We start from the raw sequence: 22002 nt of genomic DNA, 5'->3' as shown, positions 1-22002 counted from the left end.
TAAAAATACAAACATGAGCCAGGCGTGGCGGCGGGCTCCTGTAAACCCAGCTACTCAGGAGGCTGAGGCCGAGATTGCAATGAGCTGGTATCACACCACTGCATACGCTATGTATGGGGAGGAAAAAAAAAAAGTTTTCACTTCAAGTTAATTTTATAGAGTACAGTTTCAGTCAGTATCTCAGTGTGTAATTTTATGGAACTTAACCTGTGATTCTGAAATGTGTATGTAAATCCAATGAGATCAGAGGTCAAGATACTCTATAATTAGAGAATCAAAATGGAAGGAATTTACCATCAGAGAGAGGGTATTACAGAGCTACAGTAATAGCATAATATGAGATTGGCACGTACTAGACAAATAGATGAGTGTCACAGAGTCCAGAAACCCATGTATATATGTACGTGTGATATGTGATGGAGATGTTTGGCAGGTCATTTGAGAAATAATTGACTTTTAGTCAACACTGTCATCTTGTTTGCCCTTTATGTTGGCAGAAATATGAAATTGGACCCCTATGTCAAGCAGTACAAAAAAACTAATCTCATGTGGATTAAGGAACTAAAAATACCTCAAGGAAATCATAAAGCTTTTAGGATATAGAATGTCTTCATGAACTTGGATAGGGAAAGATTTCTTAGGACATAAATGCCCTTGCCGTAAAAGAAAGAGTAATTTTACCACATTATTTCTCAAAAGGCACTATAAAGATAGTGAGAAGACAGGCCATCCGAGGTGGAGAAGATAATCGACTCGCAGCACATATAACCTGTAGAGTACTAGTACCTAGAATATGTATAAAGAACTTCAACAAATTAATGAGTAAAAGCCAGATAATACAAAAGAAAAATGGGCAAAAGACTTGTGCATCCACTTCACAAAAGAGGAGTTTAAAATGGCCAATAAACATATGAAAAGGTGTTCATCTTCATTAGTAATCAGGGAAATGCAAATTAAAACCACAATGAGATATTTCATATGAGGTAAGGAAAAAATACATTTAAAAATCTGACTACTGGGTTTCAGTGAGGTTTTGCAATAAATGAAATTGTATTTATTTAATATTATGTTGTTGGGTATATAAATTGGTATAGTACTCAAAGAAAATTGGCATTATCTGGAAATATCAAAGATTTGAATATCCTTTGACCTGGCAGTCCCATCTCTTGATATATACCCTAGTTAGACGTGTATCTGTTGCATGTAGATATACAATAGAATGTATGTATAGGAATGTTTATTAGCAGCAGTTTTCATAACAGCCAAAAACTGGAAGGAAAAAATATCCCTCTATAGTTGAAAAAGAAATTACAGTAAATCTATAAAGTGGAATATTGTACATTAATTAAAATGAAGGAAATGCATTCACATGCAATAGTACGGGTTATTCCCGCAAAGTATGATTCCATTTAAATTAAATTCAAAAATAACCGGAAAGTGCATGCTTCAGGAATTCTAAGCTGGATAGTAAATCTAAAGAGTAAAACAAGGAGATTAGTACCACATACTCTATGTATGGGGAGGAAGTTCATGATATAGAATAGAAGCATAGGGGTTTCTGAAGTGCTGATAATGTACATTTTACTTACCTAAATAGTGGCTGCATGGGCACTAGCATGGTAATTACTTAATGGAAAATATTTTAATATAATCTGGAAATAACCTTTTAATCAGAAAAGTTATTTATGCTTAGTGTAATCTTAATGATATGTAAGGTTCATCTTTACAGTCTTACTACCAGTTTTCTATTTGTCCTGTTTTATGGTCCTTTTCCTCATCTGTATCTCTCTCTCTCTGTTTTAGCCATCTTTTGGATTAATCTTTCTTTCCATTCCCCATTACCTTTTTAAATTACACTGTTTTCAGTGTTCCTTTAGAAGTCATACTAAGATCATGATAGGGATTCTTTACTCATTGAAGTCTAATATGCAGTCCTGCTTCTGCTGTTTTATAGACAATGCTTGGTCTTAGCTTTATTGACTGTTTAGTCCATGGGCATTTAGATTGTTTGCAGATTAGGGAAAATATAAATGGTGCTGCTGTGAACATTGTTTTACGTGTCTTTTGGTGAATGTACATATGTACACTTCTGTTGGACATATGCCTAGAAGTGGAATTGCTAGGTCATAAGGTATGCATATCTTGAGGTCTAACAGATACCACCAACCAGTTTACCAAAAAAGTTGTACCAAGTTATACTCCCACTATGAGTACATGAGATTCTTGTTACTGCATATCCTTGTTAACTCCTGGTAGTATCTCTTTCTTTTTAGCCATGCTGGTGTTTAGCATTACATTGTGGTTTTAATTTCTATTTCCTTCTAATAATGAAAATTAAGCAAATTTGCTTTGGATATCGTCTTTTATAAAGACCTTTGCTTTGTCTTTTCAAGTGTTTTTACCAGATACATTTATTGTAAATATCTTTCCTGACCCAAAGTCTTCTTGTTTCCCTAATGGTGTCTTATATGAACTGACTGTACTTAATTTCATTGTTGTCTTTTTTATATAGATTCTGCTTTTCTGATGAAGGCCCCATCTATTTTAACTGTTTTCTCCATCTTTTGTATCTGTTAAATTATTAATCATAGTTATTTTAATGCCCTTGTTTTAACTCCAGTATTTGGATCACCTTTGCATCTGTTTCTGTTGTTTTTCTGCCAGTCTTTTTTGGCATGCTTGATAGTCTGAAAAATTGTTGAAGCGCTAAGTGATATCTTGCCATAAAACAAGGTTAATCCTCTGCTTGTGGTAATTTTGGTAAGGCTCCTTCTACCTCTAGTTCACTCTGGCCCCTAAGACATAGCCTACCATGGATCCCATCTGAAAGCTTGGACTGTCTGCCAGGGCTTCTTTACCCTTGGTGGGTCCCAGATATTAATGCTTACCTCCTAAGTACTTAAAATTTTCTTACGGATTAGCAACAAAAAATAGAGCTATCAGTCTTTGATCCAATTTATATGACTGCCATTACTACAAGACAAAAATATATACAAAAGAAATTACTAGAAGGCAAAGTGGATAAAAAAATCAAATATTCTTTCTGTTTTTTTTTTTTTTTGAGATGGAGTCTTGCTCTGTCACCTAGGCTGGAGTGCAGTTGTGCAGTCTTGGCTCACTGCACCCTCTGCCTCACGAGTTCAAGCAATTCTTCTACCTCAGCCTCCCAAGTAGAGCTCTCACCACGCCTGGCTAATTTTTTGTATTTTTAGTAGAGACAGGGTTTCACCATGCTATCCTGGCCAGTCTCAAACTCCTGACCTCAGGTGATCCACCCACCTCCTAAAGTGCTGGGATTATAGGCGTGAACCATGGTGCCCAGCCAAAAAGCAAATATTCTTAATAAAATTTAGATTTAAATATTTGTCTTTGTTTCTTAGTTAGAAATAATGACAACAGTTGAGGAAAGCGTGAATGTGAGAGAAATGGAAAATACAGAAGACCCAAATTGAGTATGTAGAAATGAAAAAGATTATATCTAAAGTGAAAAAGAGTGTGCAGAATTAATAACAGTGTAGTTATTGATTTCTTTTTAAGTATCAGTGAAATAGGTATGGAAAATGTTGAATCTAAAGCATGGAGAAGAAAAAGACTGAAAAAACAATGAACAGAGCATCAGAGACCTATGGAACAGTATAAATAGTTAATACACATATTATTGGAGTATCACCAAGGCAAGGGCTGAGCAAATGCTTGAAGATACAATGTCTGAAAATTTTCCATAGTTGATACAAATTCTAAACCCATAAATGAAAAAAGTTAGCAAGTCCCAAGCAGAAGAAACATAAAAGCATAGAAAACCACATCATCAGATTGCTCAAAGTCAGCAATGAAGAAAAAATTTTAAAAAGTAGCTAGACAAATGACACATCAAGTAGAAAAGAACAAAATGTAAGAATGGCAACAGACTTCTTGCTGTAACCTGTGCAAACTATAAGACATCTCTAAAATTTTAAGATAATAGATACTTACAAAGTATTGAAAGGTTAAAAAAAAAAAAAAAAGTCCATGCGGAATTCTATACCCAGTGAAAATATGTTTCAAAATTGTAGGGGAAAAACAGACTTTTAAGCCAAAAAAGGGTGAGAGAATATATCATCAACAGACCTACACTACAAGAAATTTCGAAGGAGATTTTTCAGACAGAAGGAAAATAGTATTAGATCGAAATTTGATTCTGTACAAAGTAATATAGAGTAACAGACATTGTAAATATGGCAAATAGAAAATATTTTTGTGTTTCTATATAGTGTATACACACAACACACACTATATAGAAACACTACATCCTATATATGTGAATATATATAGTTTAGAAATTATATATGCACATAAGCAAGAAACAATTGGAATTTGAAATTTAAAATAAATGCTATTTACAATAACATCAGGGAACATAATATATTTAGGGATAAACCAAAACCACCTAACCTAAAACTGCAAAGTATTACTGAAGAATTTAAGGAGACCTAAATAAGTGGTGAGGTATGCAACTTTCATGAACCAGAAAATTCACTGTTAAGACGTTACCTCACTGCAAATTGCATATCAGTCAGTGTCTCATCCATTTTTGTAGAAAGCAACAAACTGATTAAAAAGTTAGGCCAGGCATGATGGTTTACGTTTATAGTCCCAGCACCTTGGGAGGCTAGGGCAAGAGGATCACAGCCTGGCCAACATAAACATTTTAATTTTTTTTTTTTTTTTAATTAGTACTGGTGACACATGCCTGTCATCCCAGCTACTTAGGAGGCTGAGGCGAGAGGATCCTTTGACTCCAGGAGGTCCAGGCTGCAGCAAAATAGATTTGTACCACTGCACTCCAGCCTGGGAGACAGAGCAAGAGTCTGTCTCTTTTTAAAAAATTTAAATATATGTATATATGTATGTGAAAATGCAAATACCTAGAAGATGAAAACAGTGTTGGGAAAGAACAAAGTTAGAAGACTACACTCTCCTTGTTCAAGATTTAACTATAAAGCTGTAGTATTAAGACAGTGGTTTGGCACAGGGATAGGCATGTTGACTAATTGACACACTAGAGAATGCACACATAGTTCATTGGTTACAACAAAGGTACCAAGGTAGCTTATCAGGAAAAGACAGTCTTTTCCACAAAAGTTGCTGGAATAGAGGGAAAAGTGAACCTCAGCTCTTACTTCATACCATAAACAAAAATTAACTCAAATGGATCATAGACCTAAATACAAATAGTAAAAGTATAAGACGTGTGCAAGAAAATGCTATAATTGAGCTGGGCGCAGTAGCTCATGCCTGTCATCCCAGCAGTTTAGGAGGCTGAGGCGGGCAGATGCCCTGAGATCAGGAGGTCGAGACCATCCTGACCAACATGGTGAAAACCCCATCTCTACTAAAAATACAAACATTAGCCAGGCGTGGTGGCATATGCCTGTAATCCCAGCTACTTGAGAGGGTGAGGCAGGAGAATCTCTTGAACCTGGGAGGTAGAGGTTGCAGTGAGCTGAGATCACCCCATTGCACTTCAGCCTGGACAACAAGAGTGAAACTCCGTCTCAAAAAAACAAAAAAGTTGAACTTGTAAAAACAAAAAAATTCAGGGTCAAAATGGCTTAGAATATTCTGTAACCATAATGAGCATCATTTATCATCATTGCCTCAATTAAAAACATTTGTGGTAAATATTGCTATTGGAGAGATACAATAAAGAGTGGTAGCAGTTCTTTTTAAAATAATTTTCTTTGTTAGAGTTTTCTAACTATAAGAGCCCAGGTGTCTTTATGGTTTTCAATAGATTTCTCTCAGTTACATGATGTTTCATTTTTATGAAGGCCAATTTATATGCTCAAGTGATATTTGTATGTTTTACACATTTATGTCCATTGTACATTATACATATTTTTTGAATCATTGTGAATAGATCCCTACTACATTTTATGGGTCTGTTATTGGATTTTCATGACCTTTCAGTCATATAACTGAATTGGTAATAACTGGAGGGTTTTTTTGGGGGGGCATTTGGTTTTACCATTTTTATTTGCCCCCATGATTGTTCAATTAAAACATTATAAAATGTTAAGTTAGAGGACATCTAACCACTAATTGCATGTTTAAGCCTGATAATGCATGTTTAGTTTTTGTTTTTAATTTCTTTTTATCATTTTAGTAACAATGATGATGTTATGTTGATTTCTGTGGAAAGTCCTAATTTGACAACTCCAATTACATCAAATCAAACAGGTATCTTAAGCTGATTAGAATATGATCTTATCAAGTTAGAAGGCCTTAAATTAATGTTTGCTTAATTTATGTCATGGTTAATATTTCCTTTTAACCTTGTGTTTTATCAGTTTATGGCCTTTTGTTTCTTTTACATGTTTAATGACTTTCTAAGTTGTAAAACTACTTAACTTTTATGTACATTATTTTTAATCGTTTGACCTGGCCTTTTATTGATGGTAGTGATAGTTTGTTTTTTGTCTTTTTGTTTTTTATATATTATCTTATAGTCTACTTCATTTTTAAAATTTGTCTAGTCAGTCTGGGCATGGTGGCTCATGCCTGTAATCCCAGCACTTTGGGAGGCCAAGGCAGGCAGATCACGAGGTCAGGAGTTTGAGACCAGCCTGGCCAACCTGGTGAAACCCTGTCTCTACCAAGAATACAAAAATTAGCCAGGTGTGGTGGTGCATGCCTGTCATCCCAGCTACTCAGGAGGCTGAGGCAGGAGAATTGCTTCAGCCCAGGAAGTGGAGGTTGCAGTGAGCTGAGATCATGCCGCTGCACTCCAGCCCAGGCGACAGAGCGAGACTCCATCTCAAAAAAAAAAAAAATTACCCTTAGATTTCCAATGATAACCTCTCTCTCTCTCTCTCTCTCTCTCTCTCTCTCTCTCTCTCTCTCTCTCTCTCTCAAAAATGCCCCATGATAACCTCTCTCTCTCTCAAAAATGCCCATCTTGTTTGGCTCATAATTTCTCATCCAAAATTTCCCATTTTCATTTCATTTTTTACTATATTAGAGAATTTGCATCTTAATTTTAAACCTTTGCTTCCACTTAAACCTACTTAATTATCTCCACAGTCTGGGCTGTTAAGATTGTGAATCAGAGAGTTACAAAGGGTGTTAACCATTTATCTGAGGCTTCCTACTGGTTCCTGGAAGAGTGCTTCAAAGCCATGTCAGGCAGTTTTAGTCTAAAGATACCGTGAATTTAAAGTATGTGTATTTCCAAGTGTATTTTCTCATGCAAATTTCCAGGTAGATTACAAAAAATAAGACAGTTACCAATATAGGTGTAAAGTTACAGAAAGAAAAAATTATTTGACCCAAAACTACATTTTCTTAAGTACCCCAAAACCTAAAATGCAATAAAATAAATAAATGGAAGAAAAAATTCCATTTTCAATCTTTGGAATAGGTAAAGTCAATTGAGTTACTTTTTATGATTATATAATTAACAGCTGATGAGTATCCCTATTTTGTTTTAGCATTCATATTTCACAAAGTCCGTAACTATTGTTTAATAAATTTGTCAAATGTGTAATTTCCTTCAGATATCAGAAATATTACATCAGGACATTCCAGCAGCTCTCCCAATGCTGAAGTTATGGTAGGTAATAAATACTGACTCTGAATATTGTTCATTTAAATATACTGGTTCAAAGAACTTTAGTATTTGCTACATGGTGGATGATTTAGTTTTGGTCCAACATTGAAAAGGAGACAGCTAATGATAAGCATATTTTGTAATGATACTATTTTATAAGAGCTTTTTAATAGTAGAGTTAAACCACAAGAGTCTTAGAGAGTGTTCCATCTGGTTTCTAAATGGTAATTTAAAAATTCATTTTTAAATTTTTAAAAACATTTTCAGCTATTGAGGCAAAGTTTTATTTTTTATTAACAATTTTTTAGGCTGTACAGAAGAAACCTGATTCTGTAATTGATTTGACAAAAGAAGGCCTCTCCAACTACAATACAGGTAAAAGGATTTTTTAGATCTTTCTTTTTTAAAAAGGATGGAAGGGTAACAACTCACAGTGCACTGGGCCTACTTATGAAATTTGTTTTAATATGTTAGTGTGAATATATTTATGCGGTTTTAGCACATGTGCAGATTCATGTAACTGCCGTCAAAGTACAGAATTGTTCTGTCGCTACAAGGCTCCTTCATGCTACCCCTTTGTACTCAACACCTTGTTTCTGCCCAGGCCCTGGCAACCACCAGACTGTTCTGTACTATAATTATGTTCTATGAATTTGATAATGTAATATGTGTCCTTCTGAGATTGACTTCTTTAATTCAGCTTAATGCTGAGGGTCATTCCCATTGTTGTGTATCAGTAGTGTGTTCCTCTTTATTGCCAAGAGTAGCCTGTGGTGTGGATGCACCACAGTTTGTTTATTCATAAACTCATTGAAAGATCTGGCTTATTTGGGACTTTTACAAATTTCTTTTCTTCCTTTGGTATGTACCTTTTAGTATAGCAGCTGAGAGGACACATAACGAAGCATAAACTGGAGTATAACATGAAAATGGGGAGAGAGAGAGAGTGACAACAGTGTCTCATCTTTCAGAGATTTAAGGAAAAAAGTAAAATACAATCATGGGGCTGAGATCAGTTATAAGGTCTCATTCAAATTTAATGAAAAATATAAACCCACATATCCAAGATGTTTAACAAACTCCACGTAGGATAAACACGAAAGAAGTCATACCAAGACGTATCATAGTCAAGTTCCTGAAATCCAGTGATAAGGAGAAAGATGAAAATACAATGTAGATAAAAGAACAAAGAATTCACAGATTTCTAGGCTAGAATGCAAGCCAAAGGACAATTGAGTAATTTCATTAAAAGACTGGGGGAAAATACCTGTCAACCTATAATTCTTTATCTAGAAAATAAGTCTTTCAAAAATGAAAGCAGCTTTTGGAGGTCAGGGCAGGAGGATGGCTTGAGGCCATGAGTTTGAGACCATTTTAGGCAACATAGCAAAACCCCATCTCTACAAAAATAATATAAATAAAGCAAAATTAAAATTTTTCAAATCAACAAAATTTGTTGTCAGCAGACCTTTACTATCAGAAATAAAGGAAGTTGTTCAAGTGATAGTAAAAGATACCAGATGGAAAGTAGATCTACACAAAGGAATACAACTATATTGTAGAATTTATGTAGAAGTCAGAAGATGGAAACAGTAGTGGAAAAGATAGTCACAGGAATGAAAGTATGCTGTTATAAGGCTCTTGAGTGGTATGATGTTATTTGAAACTAGACTATGATAAGTTAAAGATACATATGGTAATGCCTACAACAACAGTTTTTTCTTTTAAATAGAAGTAAAGCTATAGTGATGATAGATTTCGTATTTTAAAAATTACACTTTAAGAAGCCAAAAAAAGCAGACAAAGAACAAACAAGAGTCATAGAGAACAAAAGGCAAAATGATCAACTTAAACCCAGCCACAATGATAATAAATGTAAATGATCTAAACACTCCATTGAAAAGCATTGACACTGGAGATACAAGACTCAACTTTGATTATAAGACATGTACTTTAAAAAGGAGATTAACATTAAAATTGGGTTAGAATGAAAGTCCTTATTATCATAAAGTTGAGTTTCTTTTGTAGCCTGTTTTAATTTGCCACGGGCCTGTTGACTTACTGCCTTGGAAGAAGGAATCTTATTTATAAGAAATTATAGTTGTTCAGGATATTTTAAATATTCAACTGTTGGCTAAAAATTTAAAGCAGGTTATTTGTTTTAGTTCTTAACCTGTGGATTGTAATTTTACAAATCTGTCTCTTATTAATTAAACAAGTACAGAACAGCTGAATAGATCTTCAGATTAAAATAATAAAGTCATTACTTCTAGGAAGGTTTTGTAAACAATGCAGAATCTCGTTCATCCTTATCAAAAGAAAAATGATGTATAAAATATATTAAATAGTTACCACAGGATATAAATAGACTTAAAATGGCTTTTACTGCTTAATTCTGGAATTTTTAGCTACCCAACTTTCATACTTTCCAGTATAAACCCTGTTTTCTTAACCATCTCTGTATTTACTCTCTTCATTTTTTTTGTTTTAAACTTTATGTTCTGGGGTACACGTGCAGGTTTGTTACATAGGTAAATGTATGCCATGGTGGTTTGCTGCACCAATCAACCAATCATCTAGGTATTAAGCATAGCATGCATTAGCTATTTTTCCTGATGTTCTCTCCACCCCCTGCCTTGCCCCAACAGGCCTAGTGTGTGTTGTTCCCCTCCCTGTTTCCATGTGTTCTCATTCTTCAGCTCCCACATATAAGTGAAAACATGTAGTGTTTAGTTTTCTGTTCCTGCATTACTTTGCTGAGGATAATGGCTTCCAGCTCCATCCATGTCTCTGCAAAGCACAGGATCTGGCTCTTTTTTTTTTTTTTAAAGAGGGAGTCTTGCTGTCACCAGGCTGGAGTGCAGTGGTGCAACCTCCTCATCCCCACCCGGTTCAAGTGATTCCCCTGCCGCAGCCTCTAGAGTAGCTGAGACTACAGGTGCATACCACCATGGCTGGCAAATTTTTTTTTTTTTTTTGTATTTTATAGCAGAGGCTGGGTTTCACCATGTTGGCCAGATGGTCTCAATCTCCTGACCTCATGATCTGCCCACCTCAGCCTCCCACCTGTTCCTTTTTATGACTGCATACTATTCCGTGGTGTATATGTACCACATTTTCATTATCTAGTCTATTATCAGTAGGCCTTTGGGTTGATTCCATGTCTTTGCTATTGTGAATAGTGCTACAGTGAACATATACATGCGTCTTTATAATAGAATGATTTATATTCCTTTGGGTATATATCCAGTAATGAGACTGCTGGGTCAGATTGCAATTTTGTGATTAAATCACCAAAAGCAATTGCAACAAAGCAAAAATTGACAAATGGTATCTAATTAAAGAGCTTCTGTACTGCAAAAGAAACTATCATCAGAGCAGACAGACAACATACAGAATGGGTGGAAATTTTTGTAATCTGTTCATCAGACCAAGGTCTAAAATCTAGAATCTATAAGGAACTTAAACAAATTTACAAGAAAAAAAAACACCATTAGAAAAAAAACCTCATTAAAAAGTGGACAAAAGACATGAACAGACATTTCTCAAAAGAAAACGTACGTGCAGCTAACAAAACATGAAAAAAGCTCCCCGTCACTGATGATCAGATTAATGCAAATCAAAACCACGATGAGGTACCATCTCACATCAGTCAGAATGTTGATTATTAAAAAGTCAAAACAACAGATGCTAGCAAGGTTGTGGAGAAATAGGAATGTGTTTACACTATTTGTGGGAATGTAAATTAGTTCACCCATTGTGGAAGACAGTCTGGCGATTCCTCAGTGATTTAGAACTGGAAATACTGTTATTTGTTGTTGGGTTTTGTTTGTTTGTTTTATTTTTCCTGTCTTCTGTTACCAGGCTGGAGTGCAGTGGCATGATCTTGGCTCACTTCAACCTCCGCCTCTAAGGTTTAAGCAATTCTCCTATCTCAGCCTCCCCAGTAGCTAGGAGGAAAAGCATGTGCCACCATGCCCAGCTAATTTTGTATTTTTAGTAGAGAGGGGTTTCACTGTGTTGCCCAGGCTGATCTGGAGCTTGTGACCTTAAGTCATCTACCCTCCTCAGTGTCCCAAAGTTCTGAGATGACAGGTGTGAGCCACTAGGCCCAGCCTCCCCAGGTGTCTTCAATCCATTCTTTTACCTACTGGTACCTTCTTTTCCTGCCATCCACCCACATTTTTCCTTTTTGTCTCCTTACTTCTCACCATCTGTTTTGTTTTCCTTTCTGTTTCTCCTCCTTCCCCTGTTCTTTTCCCCAGTCTACGTCATTTTTCATTTGAGTTCCTACAACTTGGGTATAGATTATAAATGGCTCTGTGTTTGTGGACATCTTTGTTGGCCTAACAAGAAAATTTGCCTCTAATCATTGATCAGAGATCTCTGTCCCATGTGTAAATGTACCTAGTTCCCAGTTGCATAATGACTAAAGTGTTTACCTCAAGAGGGAAATTTTTGTCAGCTTAAAAATGTTATTTGGTACCTCTGTATCTTGAACTTTTAATTAAGTGTATCTTCATAATTCACAGTTTTATAATTTTAATTCACATTTAATTACCACCAAAGATGTAAACTATATGCTTAAAGGCTATGGAATTGATTACTGTAGATAAAATTTACTTCTTAAACCTTGTATCGTTCACAGAAAGTCCACTATCTGCCCTGGAGTCACCTGTGAAAGCTGTTTTAAGCTCAAAAGAAACAATCCCAGTGGCACAAAATGCAGCCCAGGTACTGATACCAAGTGCTCTGTAAGGGATATTTATTACAAATTGAGTGGGAAGTACCTGTTTTACTCTTGAAGGAACATTTGGGTCACATTTCAGCTTAGAAAACAGTTTAATGTGCTGTTGTGAATCTACTTATTTACACAATTAAAATTACTCAGTTGAGTTTTACAGAAGCTACAGAAATTAAAACAAATACTTTTTTTTATTGAACTAACTGGAAAAGAAGCAGTAGCCGTTGTTGATGAGGATGGGAAGAAAAGGATATTCTCAGACACTGACACTGTTTTTTTTTTGGGAGGCCAAATCTCGCTCTGTGGCTCAGGCTAGAGTATGGTGGTGTGATCAAGGCTCACTGTAACCTTCATCTCTTGTGTTCAAGCAATTCCCATGCCTCAGCTTCCGAGTAGCTGGGATTACAGACACATACCACCACACTCAACTAATTTTTTTATTTTTAGTAGAGACTGGGTTTCGCCATGTTGATCAGACTGGCCTCGAACTCCTAACCTCAGGTGATCCACCCACCTCGGCCTCCCAAAGTGCTGAGATTACATGCATGAGCCACTGTGCCTAGCCACACTGACACTTTTTATGTAAATTAGTACAGTGTTTTAGAACACAATTTGGAAATGAGATGGAAGATTTATCCCACATGTCTAGAACCAAACCCATTCTGGATTAGTGATATTCCAGAGTGCACAGATCTTAAATCCAATACAGGGTTATGGTTAAGGGACTGGATTCAGCCTCACATATTACTGAAATATCCTTTTATTATTTTGATAAATGAAGAATGGGAAATACATATTCGTACAACTGCAGTTGACCACTTTAAAATCTAAAATTTCTTACAATGGTATTTTTAGGTTCCTGAGTTCTTTGAACACCTGCCACCTCTCCCAGAACCACCACCACCACTACCTGAATTAGTAGACAAAATCCGAGACACACTTCCTCCCCAGAAGCCTGAGCTCAAAGTGAAACGGGTTTTTAGACCCAATGGCATTGCCCTGACTTGGAATATAACCAAAATCAATCCCAAGTGTGCTCCTGTAGAAAGCTACCACCTCTTCCTGTGTCATGAGAACCCTAATAATAAGTTGATTTGGAAGAAGATTGGAGAAATTAAAGCTTTACCACTCCCAATGGCCTGTACTTTATCTCAGTTTTTAGCTTCCAACAAATATTATTTTACTGTCCAGTCAAAAGATATTTTTGGACGATACGGACCATTCTGTGACATAAAATCTATCCCTGGGTTTTCTGAAAATCGTACCTAAAAGGTCTTCAGTAATTATGATACTTTTTTTTTCATATTTGTTTGTTTACAATGTTACTGTAACAGTATTTGCCATTGTAAAAGGCCAGCTCAGATTGTGAACCCTTTCTACTGGGACAGTCCTTTTCTATATGTTGTTAAGTGGCCAGTAATTTGATGAATTGCTGATTTGTATTAAATATGTCCTTCCAGTGGATAAGTTATAAAACACATGCTGTAATGGGCCTATGTTGCTGTGGTGTGTTGTGAACAATACCTTTGGCGACTGTGGAACTGCTGCTTCTATCAGAAGAACTAGGACACAAGCAGCCATTGTTTCCTCCATTAATAATCCACTTTTAGTGATCTCCTGTGGTCAGCGTAGCTACAGGAAAAATCAACTCTTGGCTGAGGGCCAGATCATCCCTGGGGTGCACCTCTACCAAGATAAAAATAAATTACTAAAAGTGTTGTTTGTAAAAATAAATTACTAATTAATTTTTTTTTTTTTTTAAGATGGAGTCTCACTCCATTGCCCAGGCTGGAGTACAGTGGTGTTATCTCAGCTCACTGCAGTCTCTGCCTCCCAGGTTCAAGCAGTTCTCCTGTGTCATAGCCTCCCAAGTAGCTGGTACAGGCACCTGCCACCATGCCTGGTTAATTTTTGTATTTTTAGTAGAGATGGGGTTTCACCTTGTTGGCCAGGCTGGTCTCGAACTCCTGACCTCAGGTGATCCACCCGCCTCGGCCTCCCAAAGCGTTGGGATTACAGGCATTAGCCACTGTGACCAGCCAAAAATTAAAAGATTTAGTGAAAAGAAATGGCTTCCCATTCTATACAGTTGCAAGTGGGCTATTCATTTGTGCCTCTCCTCTTTTTTGTTTTGTTTTGTTTTGTTTTGCACTATGTCAGTTATTTGGGGAAATAACCTGGAGGTTTTCCCTAAATCTGTTTGTAGATTTACACGTAATAAAATTTGTTAAACATTGTGTGCTGTGTACACAAAACCTATCTTATGAAACTATTATCCAACCTGCTGTTTCAGTTGAGAATGGATTTTCCACCTTAGATATATGAGCCTTTAGTTTGCTGATTTCCTAGACACTACCCTTTGATCATTTCCTGGCAGCCCTCAGTCTTCAGAACACAATACTAAGGAGCTCAGATCAATGTGTCTTGTGCCCACCTCTTCCTGAGAAGAGACGGAAGTGGAGCTGTTACTAGTGTCAGCAGCCTAATTAACTGAACAGAGATTTGTTAAGTCAGGGCCCAGTGGGGCAAACTTTAAAAAATATCTGGGATGATAAGAATCAAAAATAATCCCAAATGTTTGAAAGTTTAAAAGAGGCATTTTTTCATGGTACATGGTGAAACTTCAGGCCTCAGAGGCTCAAAATAGGGAATGGTTTTCCCTGGCATTTTGTAAATGCTTACATCTTAAGTAATAAAGCTATTATTTTTTTGCAGTCTCCTGTGTCTTTATTTTTAAGAAAATTGCAACTTGAAAGAGCCAGATTATCATTCCTGAAAGGAACTACGTTGTGAGCTCCCATTTCCAGCTCAAAGCAAGGAACTCACCCTGGGTGAGGATTTCACCCTGTGATTGCCATGGTCTAAACATTCACTCACTGTGAAGTCCAGAGACACAGCCCATAAACAACATTTTGATACCCATCACCAAGTGAACCTACATCTGCAACCAGTGTGCCATATGGAAGGATGATAGATGCTCAAGTCTCTAGCAAATCAGCCTTTATGATCACAGGATGAGGGAGAAAGGATGACAGCAAATATCTTAGAGGTGGTACCTCAGAAAGCATTACTGTTTTGCCTTTTGGAGAGGTAGGGGCAAGATCAACTGTTCGGTTTGTTCATTTGTTTTTCAGATCGGGTCTGTTTCCCAGGCCGGAGTGCAGTGGCACCATCATCAGTGTCCCTGCAGCCTCCACTTCTTGGGCTCAAGTGATCCTCCTACCTTAGCCCCTCAAGTACCTGGGACTGCAGGCATGCACCACCATGCATGGCTCATTTTTTTGAATTTTAGTATTGACGAAGTCTCACTGTATTGCCCATCCTGGTCTCAAACTCTTGAGCTCAAGGGATCCTTCTGCCTAAGCCTCCCAGAATGCTTGGATTATAGGCAAATCCTCAGCTGGGTTTTTGTTGTTTTGTTTTTTGACATGGAATCTCCCTCTGTTGCCCCAGGCTGGAGTGCAGTAGCATAATCTCGGCTCATTGCAACCTCCACCTCCCCGATTCAAGCAATTCTCCTGCCTCAGCCCCCAAGTAGTTAGAACTACAGGTACCCACCACCACCCCTGGCTAATTTTTTTTATTTCAGTAGAGATGAGGTTTCACCAGGTTGGCCAGGATGCTTTCTATCTCCTGACCTCATTATCCACCCTTCTTGGCCTTCCAAAGTGCTGGTATTAGGTGTGAGCCACCGTGCCCAGCCAGATCCTTAAGTGTTAAAACATCAGTGACACCAGGAAGGAGCCAGCCAGCCTAAAGACAAGAAAGTCCTGCTAGAAGCACAGACAGTACTGAGAATCCACACCCTGACCCACCCCACAAAATGCTTCCTATACTTCACTGGGAAGCCTTTATACCTTCATCAAGTAATGGAATCAGTGATGGGTGAAAATTGAATACATTGAGAAAAGACTGTGGAAGGTCCCATGGAATCATCAGGAATCCTAGAGACTCGGAAAAAAATGCTTTGCAGCAACCCGATGACATTTCAAACCTGATGCAGTTTATGCAATTCACATTCTACATAATGACATGTTAGATATTTTATGCCCATTTTAAAAATGGAGAGACAGGTCCAGAGAGCTTAGGACACTTGCACAAGGTCACAGAGGCCCAGGGAATAATTTAAGCCAGGATTTAAAACCAGCTCCATGGTTCTGATTCATGCTGTGTACACCATGCTCTGCTGACTTTGGGAACCAGACTGAAAGAACAGTGAGAATTCAGTCTTTGCTGCCTTGTGGCTCCAGATTAAAGTCTCAGCATCCGACTGGCTTATCCTAGGGCATATATCCAAGCTGCAAGATGAATTGGGGAAACAAACCTGGCATTTCTAATCTTTACTGAGAGGTATACACAAGGTAAGTGTAGTGGCTCTGGACTGTGTCCTTGTAGCTAAGCTAGAACTCCCTCCCCAGGATTTCCTTCCCTGGCTGGTTCAAAGTTAGCATTGATCATGAGACATTGCCTGAGATTTGGAGAGCAGAAGTGAAATGACATCACATATCTTAGGTTCTCAAGGGCAGTGCAGGACATCAGAACAAGGCAGCTGGTGTGCCCTGTTGCTGATCTGCTAGTTGAGGGACCTACAGCTGCCACCAGAGCCACCTCCAGCCTGTCCAAGTACAGGGCACATACAGGTGCTGCTTGCTGCATGTTTTTCCCCACAGCCCATCATTCCCATGGCTTCAAGGTGGGATTGGTAGCCCAAGTTCCAGTTTGTACTTGCTCCCATCCACATCCAACCTTCCTCCCCAACAGCCTGCCTCCTGGCTGACCAATGGTGACGCCAGGCTCCACAACAGACACAGAGGGAACAGTTTGTGTGGTCTTCTCCACCAGCTCTCGCATGGGAACAATTCTAGCTCCATGAGAGATCTAGATGTTCTGTAGCCTCAATGTCTCCCTCCCTGAGACAATGGGGACTCCCAGGACACAGGAAGAGCATCCTTACTGAGGAGTTGAGGAGGGCAGTAGCTTCCCAACGTATGTTGGAAAGCAGCATATCTCATTCACTGGTGTGTGCTAGAATATGGACTTTTCAAATAAACCCTTGGCTCTGAAAGTCAGTTGCAACACTTACTGACTGATTTGGGCAACACGTGTTATGCCTCTGAGGCTTCTTTTTCTCTACTTGGAAAATGTAGGCAGTACTGGCTGCCTGCATTTATAATGGTTTCCTTCCCTTCTCTGCCCTTCTCTTTTTACCTCCTCTTTCCTCCCTCCTTCTCCCTCTTTTTCCATAATTAACTGGTTCTTCTTCTATTAAGAAGTAAGACTAGGCCAAGTGTGAGGGCTCATGCCTATAATCCCAGTACTTTGAGAGGCTGGGGTGGGCAGATCACCCTGAGGTCAGGAGTTCAAGACCAGCCTGGCCAACATGGCGAAACCTCATCTCTGCTGAAAAAAAATAATACAAAAATTAGCCAGGCATGGTGGCCCATGCCTGTAATCTCAGCTACTCGGAAGGCTGAGGCAAGAGAATCACTTGAACCCACCTTGTAGAGGCAGAGGTTGCAGTGAGCCGAGATCACACCATTGCACACCAACCTGGGCAATGAGTGAAACTCTGTCTCAGAAAATTAAAAAAAAAAAAAAAAGACTAACAATCCTAATAGATACATACAGTGCCATCGTAAAGAATAAATGAGTGTGGTAAATTCTTATATAATTTTATGGTTCCATTAGCTTTTTTTATTTCAATAGTTTTTGGGGTACGGGTAGTTTTTGGTTACATGGATGAATTCTTTAGCGGTGAATTGTAAGATTTTATTAGACCTGCTACCCAAGCAATACACTGTACCCAGTATGTAGTCTTTTATCCCTCACTCACCTCCCAATCTCACCCTACCCCAATTCCACAAACTCCATTCTATCATTCCCTATGTTTTTGCATCCTCATAGCTTACCTCCCACTTAAAAGTAATAACAGTGCTCGAGTTGGCAACACATAGACTAAAATTGGAATGATACAGAGAAGATTAGCATGGCCCCTGCGCAAGGATGATACGCAAATTCGTGAAACATTCCTTTTCTTTTTGGCCGTGTGGGTGGCTCATGCCTGTATTCCCGGCACTTTGTGAGGCCAAGGTGGGTGGATTGCTTGAGGTGAGGAGTTCAAGACCAGCCTAACCAACATGGTGAAACCCTGTCTCTATTAAAAAATACAAAAATTAGGCTGGGCACAGTGGCTCATGCCTGTAATCCCAACACTTGGGGAGGCTGAGGTGCCCAGATCACCTGAGGCTGGGAGTTGAGACCAGCTTGACCAACATGGAGAAACCCTGTCTCTACTAAAAAATACCAAATTAGCCAGGCATGATGGCACATGCCTGTAATCCCAGCTAGTTGGAAGGCAGGAGAATCGCTTGAACACAGGAGGCAGAGGTTGCAGTGACCCAAGATCAAGAGTGAAACTCCATCTCAAAAAAAAATGAGAGAAAGAAAAAAATTAGCTAGGTGTGGCAGCACACGCCTGTAATCCCAGCTACTCAGGAGGCTGAGGCAGGAGAATTGCTTGACACTGGGAGGTGGAGGTTGCAGTGAGCCGAGATCGTGCCACTACACTCCAGCCCGGTAACAGAGCAAGACTCCATCTCAAAAAACAAACAAAAAAAGAACATATGGTATTTGTTTTTCCATTCCTGTTACTTCACTTAGAATAATGGCCACCAGCTCCATCCAAGTTGCTGCCAAAGACATTGTTTTATTCCTTTTTCATGACTGAGTATCCCATGGTGTATATATACCACATTTTTAAAATTTACTCCTTGGTCAGTGGGCACGTAGGTTGGTTTCATGTCTTTGCAATTGCAAACTGTGCTGCTATAAATGTCTGCAAGTGTCTTTTTCATGTGATGACTTCTTTTCCTTTGTGTAGAAACCGAGTAATGGGATTGCTGGATCAAAGGGTAGACCTACTTTTAGTTCTTTAAGGCAGACTGTTTTACATAGTAGTTGTACTAATTTACATTGCCACCAGCAATATAAAAATGTTCCTTTCATCACATCCATCCCAGTATCCATTGTTTTTCGACTCTAATTATGGTCATTCTTACAGAAGTAAGGTGGAATCTCATTGTGGTTTTAATTTGCATTTCTATGGTTCCATTTTGAATACAAGTTACTTTCCCATACCAGAAGTAGGGCTTAGTTCCAATTTCCAATTCTCCACCTCCTTCCAGTTCCTCAGTGTGATCCATCCAGATGTCTGCCCTTATCCTGGGGACCACCTCCTCATAGGATTGCTAGATACAACCTGCCTGACTTGCTCCAGTGAACCCCACACCCTGCACGCACTGTGCAGATATGCTGCAGTGACCACCTCTCAGTCACAGCCCGACCTGTGCCTGCTTGCTTTAAACCAGGGATGTCCAACCTTTTGGCTTCCCTGAGCCACATAGGAAGAATCATCATCATCCTGGGCCACACATAAAACACACTAATACTAATGAAAGCTGATGAATTAAAAAAAAAAAAAAATCTTATAGTGTTTTAAGAAAGTTTACAAATTTGTGTTTATAAGGTCTTTTAGACTGACTGACGGTGCCATGGACGCCATGGCGACCCCCATGACCCACACATACACCTCTGGATGGCCTCCCAGAATTAGAAAGTCTGAAGTAACAGGAAGACCAAGAAAAAAGGAAGAATGATCAATGCCTTCAGAGCCTAATTAACCTGAGCCATTCTTCTATTCTTCTATTGTTCCTCCCCACCCCTACTCTGCATCAATTGATAAGGCCATTGGAGTTTGTAACCAACCTTGGTCAACCTTTTGACTCCAGACCCTATGACCCCCTCCCAGCTTGCAAAACAACACCCTGAACTGTAACTTCTGTAACTTTCCACTGCCTACCCTAAACCTATAAAACCAACTTCTGGGAGAGGACCCAAAACGGCTGACTAGGAACAGCTCAGGATTGCAGCTTCCAGTGAAAGCGCAGAGGGTGAGTGGATGCTGCATTTCCAGACGGATTTTTATTGCCCACAGACCAGGAGATTCCCAGTCAGAGGAGCCCCACTGGTCACCAGCGCGGCTGTTTTGGCCAGCGCAGATGTTTTGGCCAGCACGGCTGCTTTGCTGGCGCCCTGGCACAGGGGTTCTCCGTACAAAATACACTGGTTCGGGTGCCCTTTTAGCTGGCGATTGGAGACCCGGGAAGGCAGATTGCCAATTCATCTGATTCAAAAAGGAACTGAAACAGGGAGCCAGGCCAGGAGATTCCTGGCTAAAAAGCCACCACGAATCTCAGCGCCGCTGTTTCAGCTGATGCAGTGAGTCACTGCACGGGAAATCACACAGATCCCAGCACCTTTTCAACAGGTGACTGGAACACCTGGGAGAGAGTTGACCAAAAAAAAAGGCCCAGAGGCAGGGACCCAGGGGACCAGGCTGGGCAGATCCCACCCCCACCAAAAAAAAAAAAAAAAAAAAAAAAGAAACAGTAATTGAAAACGCTCTGGGAGAGAGTTTCACATCAAGCACAGCTGAACCCGGGACAGTCCAGCTCTGAGGGGGAGGGGCGTCCGTCATTACCGAGACACTCCACCATAACGGAGGTAGTCCGCCATCACTGAGGCAGCCCGCTGTTGCCAAGGCAACCTGCCCTTAAATAGAGAGTCTGCCATTATAGAGACAGGCCACCATTACCAAGGCCGTTCTAATTACACCCATATAAACAGGACTGCAGGGAAATTCACACAGCAGCTGGGCAGGGCCCACAGCAGCTCAGCAAAGCCTCTGCAAGCAGATAGTGACTAGGCTGCCTCCTCACTGGGCAAGGCAGCCCAGAAAAAAAAAGGCAGCAGCACAACGGAAACTCATAAATAAAGCCCTAACTCCCTGGGACAGAGCACCTGGGGGGAAGAAAAAAAAAGGAGTTTATGAGTTCTGCTGCAGCAGACCTAAACTGCAAACCTACCTGCCCAGCAACTCTGAAAGAACAACAGAGCTCACAGCTCAGCACTTGACCTCCAATAAAAGACAGACTGTCTCCTCAAGCAGCTCCCTGACCCCCGTATGTCCAAAGAGTCACCTCATAAAGGAGAGAACACACTGACATTTGGCGGGTATCCTTCTGGGACAAAGATAGCAGAAGAAGAAACTGGTAGCAACATTTACTCTTCTGCAGCTGCTGCAGGTGATCCCCAGGCAAGCAGGGCCTGGAGTGGACCTCAGCAGTCCTACAGCAGAGGGGCCAGACTGTTAGAAGGAAAATTAAGAAACAGAAATAACTTCATCATCCACAAACTGGAAGTTCACTCAGAGACCGAATCTGAAAGTCAGCAACGACAAAGACAACAGGTGGATAAACCCACAAAGATGGGAAGAAACCAGCACAAAAAGGATGAAAACACCCGACACCAGAACACCTCTCCTCCTACAAGGGATCACAACTCACCAGCAAGGGAAGAAGGCTGGATGGAGAACGAGTGTGATGAAATGATGGAATCAGACTTCAGAAGGTGGGTAGTAAGAAACTTCTGTGAACTTAAAGAACATGTTCTAACCAAATGCAAAGAAACCAAGAACCTTGAAAAAAGATTTGATGAAATGCTAATGAGAATGGACAACATAGAGAGGAATACAAGTGAATTGATGTAGCTGAAAAACACAACATGAGAACTTCACGAAGCATGCACAAGTTTCAACAGCCAAATTGACCAA

At 39.3% G+C, this 22002-nt stretch overlaps 1 protein-coding gene and 1 non-coding gene across 3 annotated transcripts in view; both read left to right on the top strand.

Moving 5' to 3' along the window:
- ATF7IP2 (activating transcription factor 7 interacting protein 2) overlaps positions 1–15046 on the top strand; it is a 79497-nt gene extending 64451 nt beyond the window's left edge. For both annotated transcript variants that reach the window (XM_037740195.1, XM_017533569.2), the window contains exons 7-11: positions 6146–6219; positions 7536–7591; positions 7897–7963; positions 12237–12322; positions 13188–15046. In XM_037740195.1, the coding sequence (XP_037596123.1) occupies positions 6146–6219; positions 7536–7591; positions 7897–7963; positions 12237–12322; positions 13188–13601 (697 nt within the window). In that variant the 3' untranslated portion in view covers positions 13602–15046. The remainder of the gene's footprint in view (positions 1–6145; positions 6220–7535; positions 7592–7896; positions 7964–12236; positions 12323–13187) is intronic.
- Positions 15047–18263: 3217 nt separating this feature from the next.
- On the top strand, positions 18264–18370 carry LOC119472218. Its single transcript, XR_005201337.1, has one exon. It is a non-coding gene; the product is annotated as a U6 spliceosomal RNA (small nuclear RNA).
- The last annotated feature ends 3632 nt before the right edge of the window (positions 18371–22002 follow it).

This window comes from Cebus imitator, unplaced genomic scaffold (assembly GCF_001604975.1).
Source record: "Cebus imitator isolate Cc_AM_T3 unplaced genomic scaffold, Cebus_imitator-1.0 Scaffold4, whole genome shotgun sequence".
NCBI lineage: Eukaryota > Metazoa > Chordata > Mammalia > Primates > Cebidae > Cebus > Cebus imitator.
The sequence above is the reverse complement of the archived record's forward strand: the minus strand, read 5'-3'. Positions and strand labels throughout refer to the sequence as shown.